Here is a 14,722-nt window from a genome sequence, read left to right as displayed (position 1 = left end):
ATCCACTTTTGGGACAATGTTGGGACAGTAGGGGAAAAAGTTAATTTCGAGGCCTGGTATCCTATATTGAAGTCGAGTCCTTAACAGTATCCTTCAGATCAACTATCGTTCACAAGTACGTGTTTTCGGCATATCTCTCTCTGGCTCCAATTTTTTTTTACTTCCTATAAACAAATATATGGAAACTACTAGGAAGAAGAAGAAGTTTATTGCACGACAATGGTATCTGGTACAATGTATGACAACGTACGCACATGAAAGTCGAACTATTGCTAATAGTTGATAGATACAAAGGACTAGTTTAAGCTATGACTAACAGTAGAAATAATCTATAGAACAATGTACATGCTAATGCTCTAAAACAGCATGTTGGTAACAGTATGCCGTGTCAGGAATTTATAACACGACACATCGTTTTTTCATAGAGTTGTCTATAGAAATTAATAACATCGCAGAGTGGACGTCCTTTAGCCTGGCTGAAAGGCTGTCTGCCCCAAGAAACAGACGAGCCTGGAGACAGATCTCCATCTTCACTGCTACCTTGTACCCCCCCCCCCCCCCCCAACGACCCGGGTAGGTAGGTAGGTAGGTATACAAATTTGCCTAGGAGACATACAGTACTGTGCTGAGACTCCAGCCATGAGCCTGATGATGAGGGGGATACAAACCTAGTCACGTTTGCAACATCCTTCCCGCGTCGTGTAGAGGTACCGGTCTGCGCACTCTGCCTCTCACGACATCTGATTCAAATTCCGTGGAGCCAGCGGCCCAAGTTCGCCCCCGTGCCTGGACACGACTGGAAAAGATGCGCATCGTCCTATCGGAGGGGGACGTAAAGCCGGGGGCCCCGTGTATCTCAGTTTAGAGCGCCAAACCTCTACACGTAAAAGAACCCAACACATTTATTGAAAAGAGTAGGGGTGACCCGGTGTGCTTGGTCAAAAACACGCGAGCCGAAGTGAAGCCGCATTGCACTACTAGCTAACGAAAAAGCGTCATGCTTCGTCCTCAGTCTGAGGTTCGACCGCTTTTATACCTTTACCTTTCCTTCCCACTGCAGCGCCACCTACATTGTAGTAGTTGCAAGTGGAACCAGTCATGACTGCCCTGAGTGAAGGTATATTCAAAGGACTACCGAAAATTTGACCGGAAAAGTCTGTTTCTTGTGTACTGACTATACTTTCGTGCCACAGCAAATTATATATATACCGTCAATCGCGTACTTTCAGCACGACTATAATTGCCAAAAAAAATTAGCCTGATGTTCATCAGCCAATCAATCACTCACTCAGCAAAAAACAACCGACATACGTGGTCTTGGAGTGACCTTTGGCCCCTCCACCATTCCAACATGGCTGCCGTGCAGTAGCAGAGGGAGGTTTTCTCACAACTTTTGTCCTCTCCTACCTTAAAGCTGGCGCAAGCGGGTAGGTAACTACAAAATTATGATAACAAATCTAATATTCCAATCTGAAATGTCAATATTTTTAATCTGAGAAGTTGTTAAAGGGACTAGGAAGCACGCAACAACTGAGATATGTAAGGCCCTGCCCAGCTGTTTTGCTTGAAAGTTAGGGACAATTCACTAATAGTTCGCGAGTTGGGCTTCAACAGCTACCACAATGCAAATTACTGCTACTGACCTATGATATAATATGGGCTGATAATGGATTTAATTATTTCTTACTGCATGATTGTAGTAACTTTTGATGGACCCCGAAATTATTTCCAAGAGACACCCTGCTACCAAATGATTAGTGGATCGCCCCTACTTCAGATAGCCTTGCACCTGTTACACTTGTGGTTGTCCCCTCTCTTCTATAAATGGACATGTGACTCATAGCTGATGTTCATTCCTTGACAAAAATGTGGGCAAGTGTTTTCTAAGTTCTTGTGTGGAAAAATATGCTTGTTCATGGATTAAACTGAGCATGCGAGATAGATTGTGGATGATATCCCACAGTTGAAGGCCCTTGAGACGTAAGCAGAAAAGTATGGATGTGTTAAGCATGAACTAGACAAGAACTGTTAAAACAAGTTAGGGGCCTTCACCTTTGACATAAATGTATTACTCACAATCCATCTCGCTGTGTACGAATGTGTGGTTTGAACTGTGAACTGGCTTAGTACAGTAAAAGATTCTGCTTTAAAATAGAAGCTTGTAGGTTTATCATGGATTTAGCTTACTGCACACTTAGTACCAGTGCAGTACATTGTAATCATAGCCAGTGTTACACAATCTCTCGCTGTCAGGGGCTGATTGGGCACCCTCCCCAACCAATGGAAGGGCTGCTAGAACTTAGTAGAAGCGTGATTTTGTAAGACTTCTTGTAATCGTAACCTGCAACAGACTGTATTTTATGTCTGTCCCTAGCGATGGAAAGCGATGAAGAAGAAGAGTACACGCTACAGGGTCCGGTGGACGATGAAGGATTCCCTCACGGTCACTGCACGCTCGCGTACACCTCCGGCGACAAGTTCGAAGGTCATTTCGACCACGGCGCCAAATCAGGCAAGGGGTGCTTCCATTTCTATGACGGCAGCAAACTCGAGGGGGTTTTCGATGGCGGGATGTTGCAAGGGAAGGGGTTTTATACGTACGAAGACGGTAGCGTGTTAAAGGGGGTTTACATAGACGGAGAGCTAAACGGTCCCGCGGAAGAGTTTAACAGCGAAGGACAGTTGACGTTCAGGGGACAGTACAGTAACGGCGTGAAGTGTGGGTTCTGTTGGATATACTCAGCGGATGGCGGATGCATCTGTGGAGATGTGAACGACGAGGGAGAGATGAGCGGGAAAGACATCGCGTACATCTACCCGGACATGAAGCTCGCTCTGATTGGTTCGTTTGTAGATGGGGAGATGGTCAAAGGTAAGCTTGCGGAAGTGGTGGGGATTAATCAAGACAGGCCGCAGTTCAAGATGGTGTCAGACGGCGGGATCTTTAAGTGTGATGTGTCAACGAGCAACAGCATATCATCCGACCTGCAGCTGCCTGATCCATATGAACAACAAATGGTTTATGTCGGCGCATCTACTATACAAGGTAGGTTAAGAAAAGCATCTCAGAGAAAGACTTTTCCTTTTTTTTAGGCTCTATATTTGCTCTCTGAACATCTGCCACTGAAACCCTTTTTAATCTTATGAAGACATGCATATTTTACTTGAAATTTGAGATGTTTCGTAAAGTTCTCGGCATTGCTTGTAACTCTTTTTATGGTGAAAGTTTCAGTACATCAAAAAATATGTGATCTGTTATAAAGTCAGTATAAGGTACTTGAACAAGATATTTGAATTCAAGTCCACTTGAGATACATTATACATTCAGCATAAATAGATACAAATATATTGAATCCTGCAATCTAACAATATAGCTATACATATTACCCCCTTTAATTTTCAACCCAGGTGCTTCAGAGGGTCTCTTCATGAAAGTTCCCGTCAAGGAGGACAAAGTTGTGGCGTTTTACAATGGGCTACGTCTGACGCACGCCGAAGTCGACGCCCGCGACTGGTCCAAGAACGGCAACACCATCTCCCTGGACGAGGAAATCGTCATTGACGTCCCACCACCGTTCGACGACACGAAACATTACTGCGCGTCCCTCGGACACAAAGTCAACCACTCGTTCTCTCCGAATTCCAAATACGACCTTTTTCAGCACCCTCGGTTCGGGTTCATCAAATGTATCCGAACCATCAAGCCCGTCTCCGCGGATGAAGAGTTGACTGTAGAATACGGTTACGACCATCATGGATGCGGCGTAGATAATCCAGACGCGCCAGACTGGTACAAGGAACAAATGAAATCCCTCAAAGGGAAAAATTAATGTAAGTTTAAATCATGGTTTTACTGGCATTTTGTAATTCTGTCATTTGACAAAATTGGGTAAAATCACGCCAGGAGCCAAGGCCTAGGAAAAGTTATGTGTTTCGGATTACTGTTCTGAAAAATTATGGTCAGAAGGTAGAGATTCTCTTTGTTTCTTCTTCTTTTTAAATTTTTGCCAAAGTGATCAAAGAAATACAGTGTGACAAATGTAAAACTAGAATGCATCAAGACACTGGTATTTTCAACCACAGATATACACTGTACAAACACAAGAATATGGATAAACTGAACAAAGAAGTACAATGTTTACAACACATTCTTACATCAACTATCAAAAAGATATTGGAAGCCTGTTTTTGATTTCATCACTTGGATGTCAGATTGAAAATTTTATATCTCTTGGGCGCAGTCGCCCCCCAAAATGCCCAGGGTGGGCACATTTGTGCTAGGGTCAGTTGGGTTAGTGGAAACAAGATTTTTTTCCTAAGCTTAAACATGATTTTGCCAAGATGTCTAGAAATAGATCTAGAACTGGGTAGACTACTGGTTCAACTCTGTCTGACTAACACTTTTACTCAAGCTGATGACTAGAATTTGGATAAAACTTGTAATTTAGTTGAGTTAATGTAGATGTTTCCATAATTATGATAATAGAATAGAAATATCATTATAGGGAATGAAACTATAGTATACATAGCATGAAGTTGAAATACATTTTCCATGTTCTTAGTTTTTCTATATGTAAAGTGACCAGTGTTATTGCAATCATTACATTTGAAAACACATGTTTCAAACATGTATGCTACTAAAGTGCTTTTCTATGGAAATATTAGGAAAAAAGTGACTTGTATTTGTATTTAGGACTACTGGTATTATGTTAGAATCCAAGATGGAAAATTGAAGCTAGGTTGGTAACTAAACATTTAATTGTTTAGTTGAACAACAGCCATAATGGTATAAAGGTCATCAAATACTCGAAGTATATACAAATACAGTTAGCAAAAGGAGAAATATTTTCAGAAGTGGAAACGCATATTCAGATCAAAGTGATTGGAGCGAATGTCTTCTGTTGTGGAAATGCTTTCTTAGTAGTGTTTAGAAGAAAAGCTAGACTTACTAATGTTGAGGAACAGATACTGAAGTAAATGGAAAGTATGCATTACAATGTTTTTGTTTAGCTCAAGGGCCATTTGAAAACCGCTTCAGTGACAATATGTGGTTTCACAGTAAATAAAATGAATGAATTTTCAATGTAATCCAATCTATAAGATGTAGCTAATTTGCATATACCATTCATGATATGTATCTGATGATTAATAAACTAAATCCTTGTTGCTCAAAATAGTTAAGATTCTGGATGTTATGGACTCTACCAAAAGATAGAGTCGTTGGGAAGGACAGGTTCATGATATGTTGAGAATAAAGATAAAGCATTTTATCTTTTCAGTTGTCTCAAATTAAACCCGTTGCAATTGTTCCTCTTTGCTTAGTGCCTTAGCCGTGACAAGCTCTTCTATGACATTGCAACAAATATTTTGAATCACTGCATGCCTAAAGTGACTGCTTATTTGTTAAATCATTTTGATACGCAGTTTCAAGTCAACTCAGTTGAATATGTTTATTTACTGTTTATCAGAAACAATTATATGCATATATTTGTAAGCTTGCAAAACCCAGTGGCTTGCTATCTAACCTTTAGACATTGATGCATATTTCAATCAAATATTTTCATGGATGCAATACCTTTTGTCATGAAGATTGCACTGTTGAAGACTAATAAAGACTCGATGCCAAGTTTCATAGTTGTGTCATGCCTTGCAAAATAGCAAAATGTTATAAGATGTATTTCGATAAAAACAATGATCATACTTATACACATACAAAGAATGTATATACAAGAAGTATTGTAGTATTTTCAGATGCTTATAGGTTGCAAAAGTTTCTTTTGGGGGGAGGCAATCATTAACACCAAGGCTGGGGATGGTACAGTATAGTACAGGGTGGGGGATTAAACTTCAGCATCAAGGCTGGGGATGGTACATGATAGTACAGGGTGGGGGTGGTACAACAGCAGCGAAGCTGGGGATGGTACATGATAGTACAGGGTGGGGATGGTAAAGGATAGTACAGGCCGGGGGATGGTACTTCAGCAGTAAGGCTGGGGGTGGTTCAGGATAGTACAGACTGGGGATGGCTCTTCAGCACCAAGGCTGGGGATGGTACAGTATAGTACAGGGTGGGGGTGGTACATCAGTACCAAGGCTGGGGATGGTACATGATAGTACAGGGTGGGGATGGTAAAGGATAGTACAGGGTGGGGATGGCACATCAGCTCCAAGGCTGGGGATGGTACAGGATAGTACATGGTGGGGATGGCACTTCAGCACCAAGGCTGGGGATGGTACAGTATGGTACAGGCCGGGGGATGGCACATCAGTACCAAGGCTGGGTATGGTACAGTATAGTACAGGGTGGGATGGTACATCAGCACCAAAGCTGGGGATGGTTCAGGATAGTACAGGCTGGGGTATGGTACTGCAGCACCAAGGCTGGGGTGGTACAGTATAGTGTATGGTGGGGATGGCACATCAGCACCAAGGCTAGGGATGGTACAGGGTACTACAGGCTGAGGGTGGTACAGGATATTACAGGCTGGGGGATGGCACATTAGTACAAAGGCTGGGGACGGTACAGTATAGTATAGGCTGGGGGTAGTACAGGATAGTACAGGGCGGGGGATGGCACCTCAGTACCAAGAGGTATAGGATAATCAATTGAATTGACACCAGTGAAGGTCCTTTGAACATGTTGATTTATTATTTATGAAGAATTTTTTTGATTTTTGTACATTGGAATGCTGAACAGAGGTTTAAGACATGAAAGTTCATTTTCTACACAATGGTCAATTAATGATTCAGACAAGAAAACGAAGGTCTCCACATGCATATACCATGTGAGAAGGGCAAGAATAATGGCCAGAAAAACATCAGTTTAAATCACCAATCTAATCATTCACAGTACAAATGTTACTCGGGTGACTGGGTAGATCTTTTAATCCAGTTGCTTGAGTACCGTTTGTATTGTGTATCTTATTTCTTGGATGATAACCTATATCGATTATTTAAGAATTGCATATTCGCTAACAAAGTGTTAACAGCTTAGTACTTTTAATAAATTATTGATGTAATGCTTTATAAGCAATTCATGATCCACGGTAAAAACTTTTAAGTTGGGCTTGGACTGAGCCCAACATATGGTTTTAACTTAGTTTGCTTTGTGTGAATTCCATTTCAGTTTTAACCCTTTTTTATCTCCATGAAAAATTGACATATTGTTTTGGGTGTGTCTGTCCGTCTGTCTGTCTGTCTGTCTGTTTGTGTTTCCGCACTACTCTAGTTAGCATAACTCAATAACCTCTTGATGGATTTCGATGATATTTGGTGTGTGGGCGGGTGTTGGGAAGCCGAAAGTCAAGGTTGGTTTTGGGCCCCCTGGTATGTGACCTTGGTACTGCAGCAGAACTTCCGTTTTTGTATCTTTTGACCTGGACGTGCTATGGTCTTGTTGATGTCAGTGTTCTTCTTTTGATTAGACGTCCTCCTCTTCATTTTGGTGTTCACAAATGACATCCTTTTTACTCCGCACATCTGCAAAAAATACAAATTATTTAGTCAATTTAGTTTAGTAACGTTAGATTACGTTGGTATGGTAATTTAAGCACAATATTATAACATTTAATACTATTGTTTTATTATCATAAGATTTGCGGGACCAAAGGCTTAGCTATAAAACGCCGACCTTGCCCCATATCATTATTACTGTAAACCGTACATTGTAATTTTTTTTATTTGGAGATGCAAATATTGATCGACAATTATCTACATGCTGTACATGTATACTATGGACCCTTCCAGTCAAACACCATAAGCCCCATATCGAACATATAGAACCCCCTGTTCTATTTGGAACACCTCCGTCAAAAACGGCGCTAGTAGGACAGAAATGGCACGTGTTAAGCAGGGTACGTATATTTGTGACAGGCTTTTCACTGCAATGTCCTTCAAGGTCTGTTTTTGACGGAGGTGTTCGAAATAGAACAGGGGGTTTTATATGTTCGATATGGTGTTCGACGGGAACGCTCCATTCCATAAAACGGTAATATGAGAGGCAGCTTACTTCTCTCTGCAGTGTCATTGTCGTCATTTGAGGCTGATGCGGTGTCTCTCCTCTCTATCCTTCCCAACACGACGCTCGGTAGAACGGACTTTCCTTTCTCCATTCTTGTGTCCCCCAGGGTAGCAGGCTCGGGCCCAACCCGTATCGTCATTGGGCCACTAGGTAGATTGGCGTGATATTCATCTGTGAAAAGTTTTGTCGGTTAACAGAGTTCTTTGCACACAACCAAATAATTGATACCTCGTCGACGTTTAAGTGACTGCCACCGTCTTCAGGGCAATACTAACTGGTTCTACTATACATTGCAGCTAGGTGTCACTGCAGTGAAATTAAAACAAAACAAAACATGTGTATAGATCCATTTCCATCTTATATCTTATAGTTTTCTATCGCGATCGTTTCAGTGATCAATGTCAACAGGAAAGCAAACTACAAGGAGTATTTACCTCTCCTGATTAATGTTTGGAAGCGTTTTTTTAAGTGCTAGATGAAGAAATCAGAAAGTAGCCTAGCAAGCTTATAACAAATTGAATTTGTCATTTTAAAGGTGAAGGTCATCAGCTATAAGTAGTTGTACGAGTACCTATGCTATAGGCTATACTGTATACATACTACATTTTTGACGTCCAAAAATAGGTCACTTGCAATTTTAGGTAGACCATTAACAATATACGTAATACCATCTGCATTCGGGCTCTACAACCATCCCTCAAGAGAGACGGGGGGTGCCACAGACTTTTTGCAACATATGATCTACTGCTCATAGAGTCACGTGTTCTTTCTACATAACGTGACGTCACAGATGCAGTGGATTGCTCATTCCTTGACAAAGATTGGAGTTGAACAGTCGAAAATTTGCGAAAGTCCAATTTCTGTATAGGCAATTACAGGTAAACTTTGATTCATAATATACGTAATCGTACCTTTGCCTCCTGGAACGTCTATAGGCTGGGGCAGGTAGATGTTAATCATGTTGTTGATAATGTGGACTTTCCCTTCTTTGACATCTGAAAAACAAAATATGTAAAAATTATGATTTGGAAAAAAAGGGTAACATGTCTGTTAAAAAGTTTTAAAAATCATAAAAACAAAACATTTGATAATATCAATGACAACAGATTATCAAGTTTCGCTAAGGATGACGTCACTGCTGATAATGGTCATCACTGTAGCTTTGCATACATCCCTCATTTGAAGGTTGTTTTTAAAAACTGTAAAGTAAATATCCTTTTTTATTAGAACGTAATGATGGTATACTGTAAATGCAGAAATGTTCGCGGTGGTTTTAAGTTCGAGGTTTTCGCGGCGACCATTTCACCGCGAACTTAAAACCACCGCGATCGTTTTTGTGCAATACTGTAGCAGTATGCGGCTATAGCACTAAAAAAACTTTCAAAAAGAATGATAGTTACATTTGTTCCAAAGTCGTCTGGGAATGTAGATCTCATTGTTGATGACGTTGATCGGTTTCTTTGCTGCTGAGTCATCATTTTGGCCTTTGATGATCACTCCGCGCTCTGAAAGAGGAAAAATAGTCAATTTTGATATCAAATTTTGTATAAAAGCTTATTTATATCGGTAAGTATATAACATACTCAAACTTTGATCTTTCTTTCTTTTTCATGAATGATGACCCACCCACGTGACTCACGCAACACGTGACCTATCTGGTGATTACCGGTAAGGTCACGTGACGGACATGAGTGGGTCATCATTACTGACGAAGGCTGTTGTATCAATCTAGAATTCGGCGAGTCTACATAAAACTTTGTTGGAAAGTTATTTAGACCGTGTTCCAGAATAATATTCATATGAAGGACAGAACACCACTCAAATAAAACAAAAGTAACAGCAACACCGAAAAACGATTGGCCCAGACTTCATACCTTCCTGCTTTCTGGTATTTTGGTCTGCGTCTGTGTCGTCGTCATCTATCTTGAGTCCCTTTGCTCGGAGAATGTCGTAAATATCTTCAGCTTCTGAAGCAGCTCCTTGTGATGCTTCTTTGTTATCTTTGACAGCTTATGCCAGGTTAATATAGAAAAGAAATGTCATCAGATGTTTTTGATATTTATGATTGAAAGTTGTACTCATCCTTATATGAATGTTTATAAATGATTTATTCTCTAGACATTTCGCAGTCAGTGGATTAATTGCGTAACCAGCACGAACATGATAAATTATATATATATATATATATATATCATTCAACTACTAAAGTTTCATACAACCCTGATACATGTGCGATGCCAGGAGTACTCCATCAGATATGGGTAATTTTTCAAACTAGCTGCGAGAAGAAGCTCAGACGAATTTATATCCATGTGCAATTGAATGCAATTATAGATTAGACCTTTATCATACAAACCAGCAGGCTTAACAGCCTGAATTTGACAGCTTCAGTACTACATTGTGTACATGTTTATGAGTGAAGCATCATACTGTGACTCTCACCTTGTTGTGTGCATTGTTCTTTACAATTGGTGCAAACTTTAAAATAACTTACCTTCATCAAAATGTTTCTGATTTCTTGCATCGTGAATATAGATGCCCATCTGTTGCAGAACGTCGTGTATGTTGTCGCTTTCGTTATCTTCTTTGTTGATTTGCGAATTTTCTACGGCGCTAGCTCCATACGTTGACTCCCCTGTTTCACTGTTGTCTACTGAAGGACCAAGAAATATATAATCATATAATTTTTAGTTACTATAGGTTTCCTACTTATAGGTAACCTGTCAACAGTCATTTGTTATATGAATTTTATGGTAGTATAGTGGGTTACTTAGTTTATCAATGTAGCAATTTCATATAACACAAACGATTGCTTCTTATGTCGTTCAATCAACAGAAAGTTATAGAGTTTTCACACATTCCTGTTCTTGACATGTTCTTGTCTTCATTGCCTGGTTACATTTTAAAACCAGAATTTTAAAACACGTTATCATGTTATATTTCACAATTGTATGTCCCTTTTATGGTACATTTGTTCAAACTGTCACTTTGTAGCAAGCTAAAGGCCATTAACAATAGCAACCACCTCGTTGTATATATCATAGAAATAAGACAATGCTATCTTATTTTGCACGGCGAAGTGGATATTGCATTGAGGATACAGTTTTGACGAGGTAACGTGATATCGTCATTAATCAAACAAGATGTCAGTCAGACAACTATGTTTTGAAAGAAGCACCATATCCTAACCGCTTTATGGATAGAATAATGCGAACCTCGTGTTATGTATCAAAATTTAAAGAATAAGACAATGCTATCTCATTTGCACTGTGAAATTAAAATTCAGGTACTAGTAACTGTTTTGACGAGATGACGTGTTCTTGTTTGGCTCTTCAGTCATCAATCAAACAAGGTGTCAGTCAGACAACTATGTTTTGAAAGAAGCACCATATGCTAACCGCTTTATATATAAAACGAGTTATCCTGTCTGCGAACAAATACGCATACATACACAGTCCGCTGCAGTACCGTAGGTAAATGCAAGGTGACCCATTTATGAAATTGACCTTCGTTTCTACAATCTCTACGCACCCACCAAAACTCATGAAGATCCATCAACAGCTCAACGAGTTATGTTGTCTACATACAAACACACAAACATACAAAGTCCACTGCAGCACTGTAGGAAAACACCAGGTAAACCATTTTCGATCTTGACCTTTATTTTTATAACTGCTATTTACCCACCAAAAATCACGAAGATCCATCAAAGACTACTCGAGTTATGCTCTTGACATACATACAGACCCACTCCACAGCTGGTGTAACCGAAAATATAACCTTCTCGGCGACGGTAATAATAAGAACCTCGTTTTATGTATGATAGAAATAAGACAATATCATCTCATATTGCACTGTGAGGTGAATATTGAGGTTCCTGTTTTGTCGAGATGATATAGTTTGCCCCTGCAGATAATAATCAAACAGTATGTCAGCCAGACAACTATGTTTTGAAAGAAGGCAACCTACTTGCCTACAGTTCCACATCTCAAAACCATGAAGAACATTCGTAGTAAACTGAGCTATTGTTAATGAACTTTCTGTCTCTAAACTTTTATTAGTTACCCTTTCGCCCATATTTTATCAACTTTTCTCACGACAGTTTACTGTTTATATCTAGCAGTATTGACATATTGAGTACGGTATAATTCAACATTTCTCATTCATAATTCGTCGCCTCACTCATGATTCTCCTCGAATAGATAGATAAAAAACATCCGAAATCGACCCGAAAACAGCATGATTTGAGAAACAATGAGCAATATAATCACTAAGGATAGGTCATAAACTATTTCAAGGGACGTCCTATATATATTTATATCTTTACAATATTCTACTGAATAGAGCCTTGTGGGCAACTCTATTACATTGCACCAACACAACCAAATCCAATATAAGCTACTAAATTAACAATTTTCAATAAGCAATATTTCAACTACACCAATGAAGTAATGGCAATATCAACGAAGTTACTTATATTCTCGACTACACAAATACAACAGGCAAACTAAAGCGCGATAAAACACATGGAAATTCAAAACTTTCGTTTAAATCTTAAAAGGAGCAAGTGTTACAGGCTGGAAGAGTCAATAATCGGAAGAATCGCAAATGAAAGAAACAGTAACTTCCTATAATTGCGTGTATAAAGTAACAGATGTGCTCCCGCCCATGATAAATTCTCATTTTGCAATTCTAACGCTTCGTTAAGCATTTGTGTCAATAGATTCATTCCCACTTATTGTGCAGGTAAAAGCTATAAAAGACACTTACCTCTTCCCGCTATTGCCGCTATGCATTGAAGGAGCAGTAGCATCATAGCTACCTTCAAAAAAGTCATTTTGCAGTGAAATGTTGATGCTAACTACATTTCTGATGTCCGGAAACAGGTTAGATGTCCATAACAGTTGACCAGAACACGCCCCGCGATCTTTTGTCTCGTAATAAGTCCAAAGGACCAGATGGACAGGTCTGCGTTGTCTTCATTTTCCCATGATGCCCCACAGTGGTTCCCACACCGGCCCTGTGAGTAACGATCCGATCACACAGGGATCACAGTTGTACTCGGAGACTCGGGACGAGTCTAGAAAGAAAAGGGGGAGTAGTGTAACAGTGGGGATCAACCTCCACTAACTGGCCAGTCTAACTGGTCCGGACCATTTAGCCTAGTGGTTAGCGTGTTGAATTCCCAAGCCGGAAATAATGAGACCCGGAAATAATGTGCGGATTGGGATCGGCGTGATTTCGAATCCCGGGACCGGCAACTTTGGGTTTTCACACCTGCAATTCTGAATTCGCTGTTTGTTGTTGAATAGAGAATCTTAGAAAATATTTGTTCCTCACAACTATTTTGAGTGCATTGCATGATGTCTTCAACAGACAGAGAGGGAGGGGTGATAGCATTCATGGCAGGGGTCCTGGTCTTTGTGTTCAGAATAAGAGATGGAGACGACTGCAGTTTGTAAGCAAATCGCTGGGAAGCGTGTCAAAATTGAAGCTACCGTCTGCATTGCCAGAACTTACTGCCTTCATACCAAATGTCATAAGATCTTTTAGAGATATGCTGTCCCCAAACGTATAGACGTTATTGAAAGAAAAAAAATAACAAAATATCTGGAAACATAATACGACACACACACACACAGTAGTATACAGTACTGTAAACACAGAAATGTTCGCGGTGGTTTTAAGTTCTGTCCAATACTGTAGCAGTATGTGCCTATATCGCTGCAAACTTTAAAAAAACCATCGCGAACACTCCATGTCCCCCTTAGCGCGAAATGGTAACCAGGCGAACTTAAATTTATTTACAGTAATATGCGTCACTCAATCGTATGGAGTAATACGTCATAGCCATACGCCATACGTGTATGAATAGTCGAACAACATTCATTCCTAGCCTAGAAACGTGACGGATGGACGTTGGCCTAGAACAGGGTACGGATGTATCTTTTGCCGACAAAGAAACGAACTACCTCAAATATTCAATTCACTCAGCTTGTTTAAACTTTAAGGCCTTTGACACCTGGGGGTTGGCTACGTTAGCAGTTATATGACCGTAACTTTTGATGTGTATTATAAATATTATCTGTTTTCAACACAATTTATCCAGGTGATGTAAATAACAAATATTCAAAATACCACAACAACAAAATTGTTAATTTCCTATACAAAAGTAGTTAGTATGCCAAATAATGAGTAAATTCCTGTTTTTGCAATGTAACGTACATTGTACCATTGTACCATTGGACCATTCTGAAAACGTCACGGACTCGTAAGGTTACCTGCAGTCATGGGTGGTTCGAAATTCATGTTCGACAGAAATTGTCACAGGCCTTAAACTGTCTGAGCAAGGGAAAATGTCGACAAACAAGATTAAGGAATACAGGTATAAAGAATAATCTGATTTTGATAGATATTTAGTATGTAGAAAGTGCCATAAAAGACATTGAATTTCATACAAGGAATTTGTTGTAAATGTTGCGTCATCAGCCAATAAGTGGATTTTAACAATGAACTCCAAGACGAATACTTCCATATTTTGAATTTGAATAAACGAGAATGGACATCAGATATTATCTTAAAAAAGAGCATAAGATAGTAACCTGGAAATTGTTAAATCTTCAATAAAATGTCAGTAGAAGAGAAAACAAAGTCTTTCAAAATTTGTATTCAGATCACACAAGCATTTTTGATACACTTGGT

General features: G+C 39.7%; 2 protein-coding genes across 3 annotated transcripts; one reads left to right on the top strand and one right to left on the bottom strand.

Annotated features, from left to right (window-relative positions):
• Nucleotides 1–1,309: 1,309 nt before the first annotated feature.
• Nucleotides 1,310–5,632, top strand: LOC136423916 (histone-lysine N-methyltransferase SETD7-like). 2 transcript variants are annotated; one of them, XM_066412308.1, is made up of 3 exons: nucleotides 1,310–1,427; nucleotides 2,375–3,046; nucleotides 3,409–5,632. In XM_066412308.1, the coding sequence occupies exons 2-3, from the start codon at nucleotides 2,377–2,379 to the stop codon at nucleotides 3,828–3,830; spliced, it is 1,092 nt and encodes a 363-aa protein (XP_066268405.1). In that variant the 5' UTR covers nucleotides 1,310–1,427; nucleotides 2,375–2,376; the 3' UTR covers nucleotides 3,831–5,632. The 2 variants fall into 2 exon arrangements, with proteins under 2 accessions (XP_066268405.1, XP_066268406.1); XM_066412309.1 differs by having other exon boundaries at nucleotides 1,320–1,431.
• Nucleotides 5,633–6,627: 995 nt separating this feature from the next.
• On the bottom strand, nucleotides 6,628–12,987 carry LOC136423917 (uncharacterized). Its single transcript, XM_066412310.1, has 7 exons — nucleotides 12,791–12,987; nucleotides 10,515–10,673; nucleotides 9,895–10,029; nucleotides 9,421–9,525; nucleotides 8,932–9,015; nucleotides 8,009–8,191; nucleotides 6,628–7,479 (listed from the first exon to the last, which is right to left on the bottom strand). The coding sequence occupies exons 1-7, from the start codon at nucleotides 12,855–12,857 to the stop codon at nucleotides 7,421–7,423; spliced, it is 792 nt and encodes a 263-aa protein (XP_066268407.1). The 5' UTR covers nucleotides 12,858–12,987; the 3' UTR covers nucleotides 6,628–7,420.
• Between the last annotated feature and the right edge of the window lie 1,735 nt (nucleotides 12,988–14,722).

Source organism: Branchiostoma lanceolatum, chromosome 18 (genome assembly GCF_035083965.1).
Source record: "Branchiostoma lanceolatum isolate klBraLanc5 chromosome 18, klBraLanc5.hap2, whole genome shotgun sequence".
NCBI lineage: Eukaryota > Metazoa > Chordata > Leptocardii > Amphioxiformes > Branchiostomatidae > Branchiostoma > Branchiostoma lanceolatum.
Note: the sequence above shows the minus strand (reverse complement) of the source record. Positions and strands in the feature narration are given on the sequence as shown.

Excerpts from the sequence above, each read along its gene's own strand:
- LOC136423916 (XM_066412308.1), top strand. The coding sequence starts at position 2,377 with ATGGAAAGCGATGAAGAAGAAGAGTACACGCTACAGGGTCCGGTGGAC. Across the intron at positions 3,047-3,408 it reads CGGCGCATCTACTATACAAG|GTGCTTCAGAGGGTCTCTTC; the intron begins GTAGGTTAAGAA and ends TTTTCAACCCAG.
- LOC136423917 (XM_066412310.1), bottom strand. The coding sequence starts at position 12,857 with ATGACTTTTTTGAAGGTAGCTATGATGCTACTGCTCCTTCAATGCATA. Across the intron at positions 9,526-9,894 it reads AAATACCAGAAAGCAGGAAG|AGCGCGGAGTGATCATCAAA; the intron begins GTATGAAGTCTG and ends TTCCTCTTTCAG. Across the intron at positions 8,192-8,931 it reads AGACGTTCCAGGAGGCAAAG|ATGAATATCACGCCAATCTA; the intron begins GTACGATTACGT and ends AACTTTTCACAG.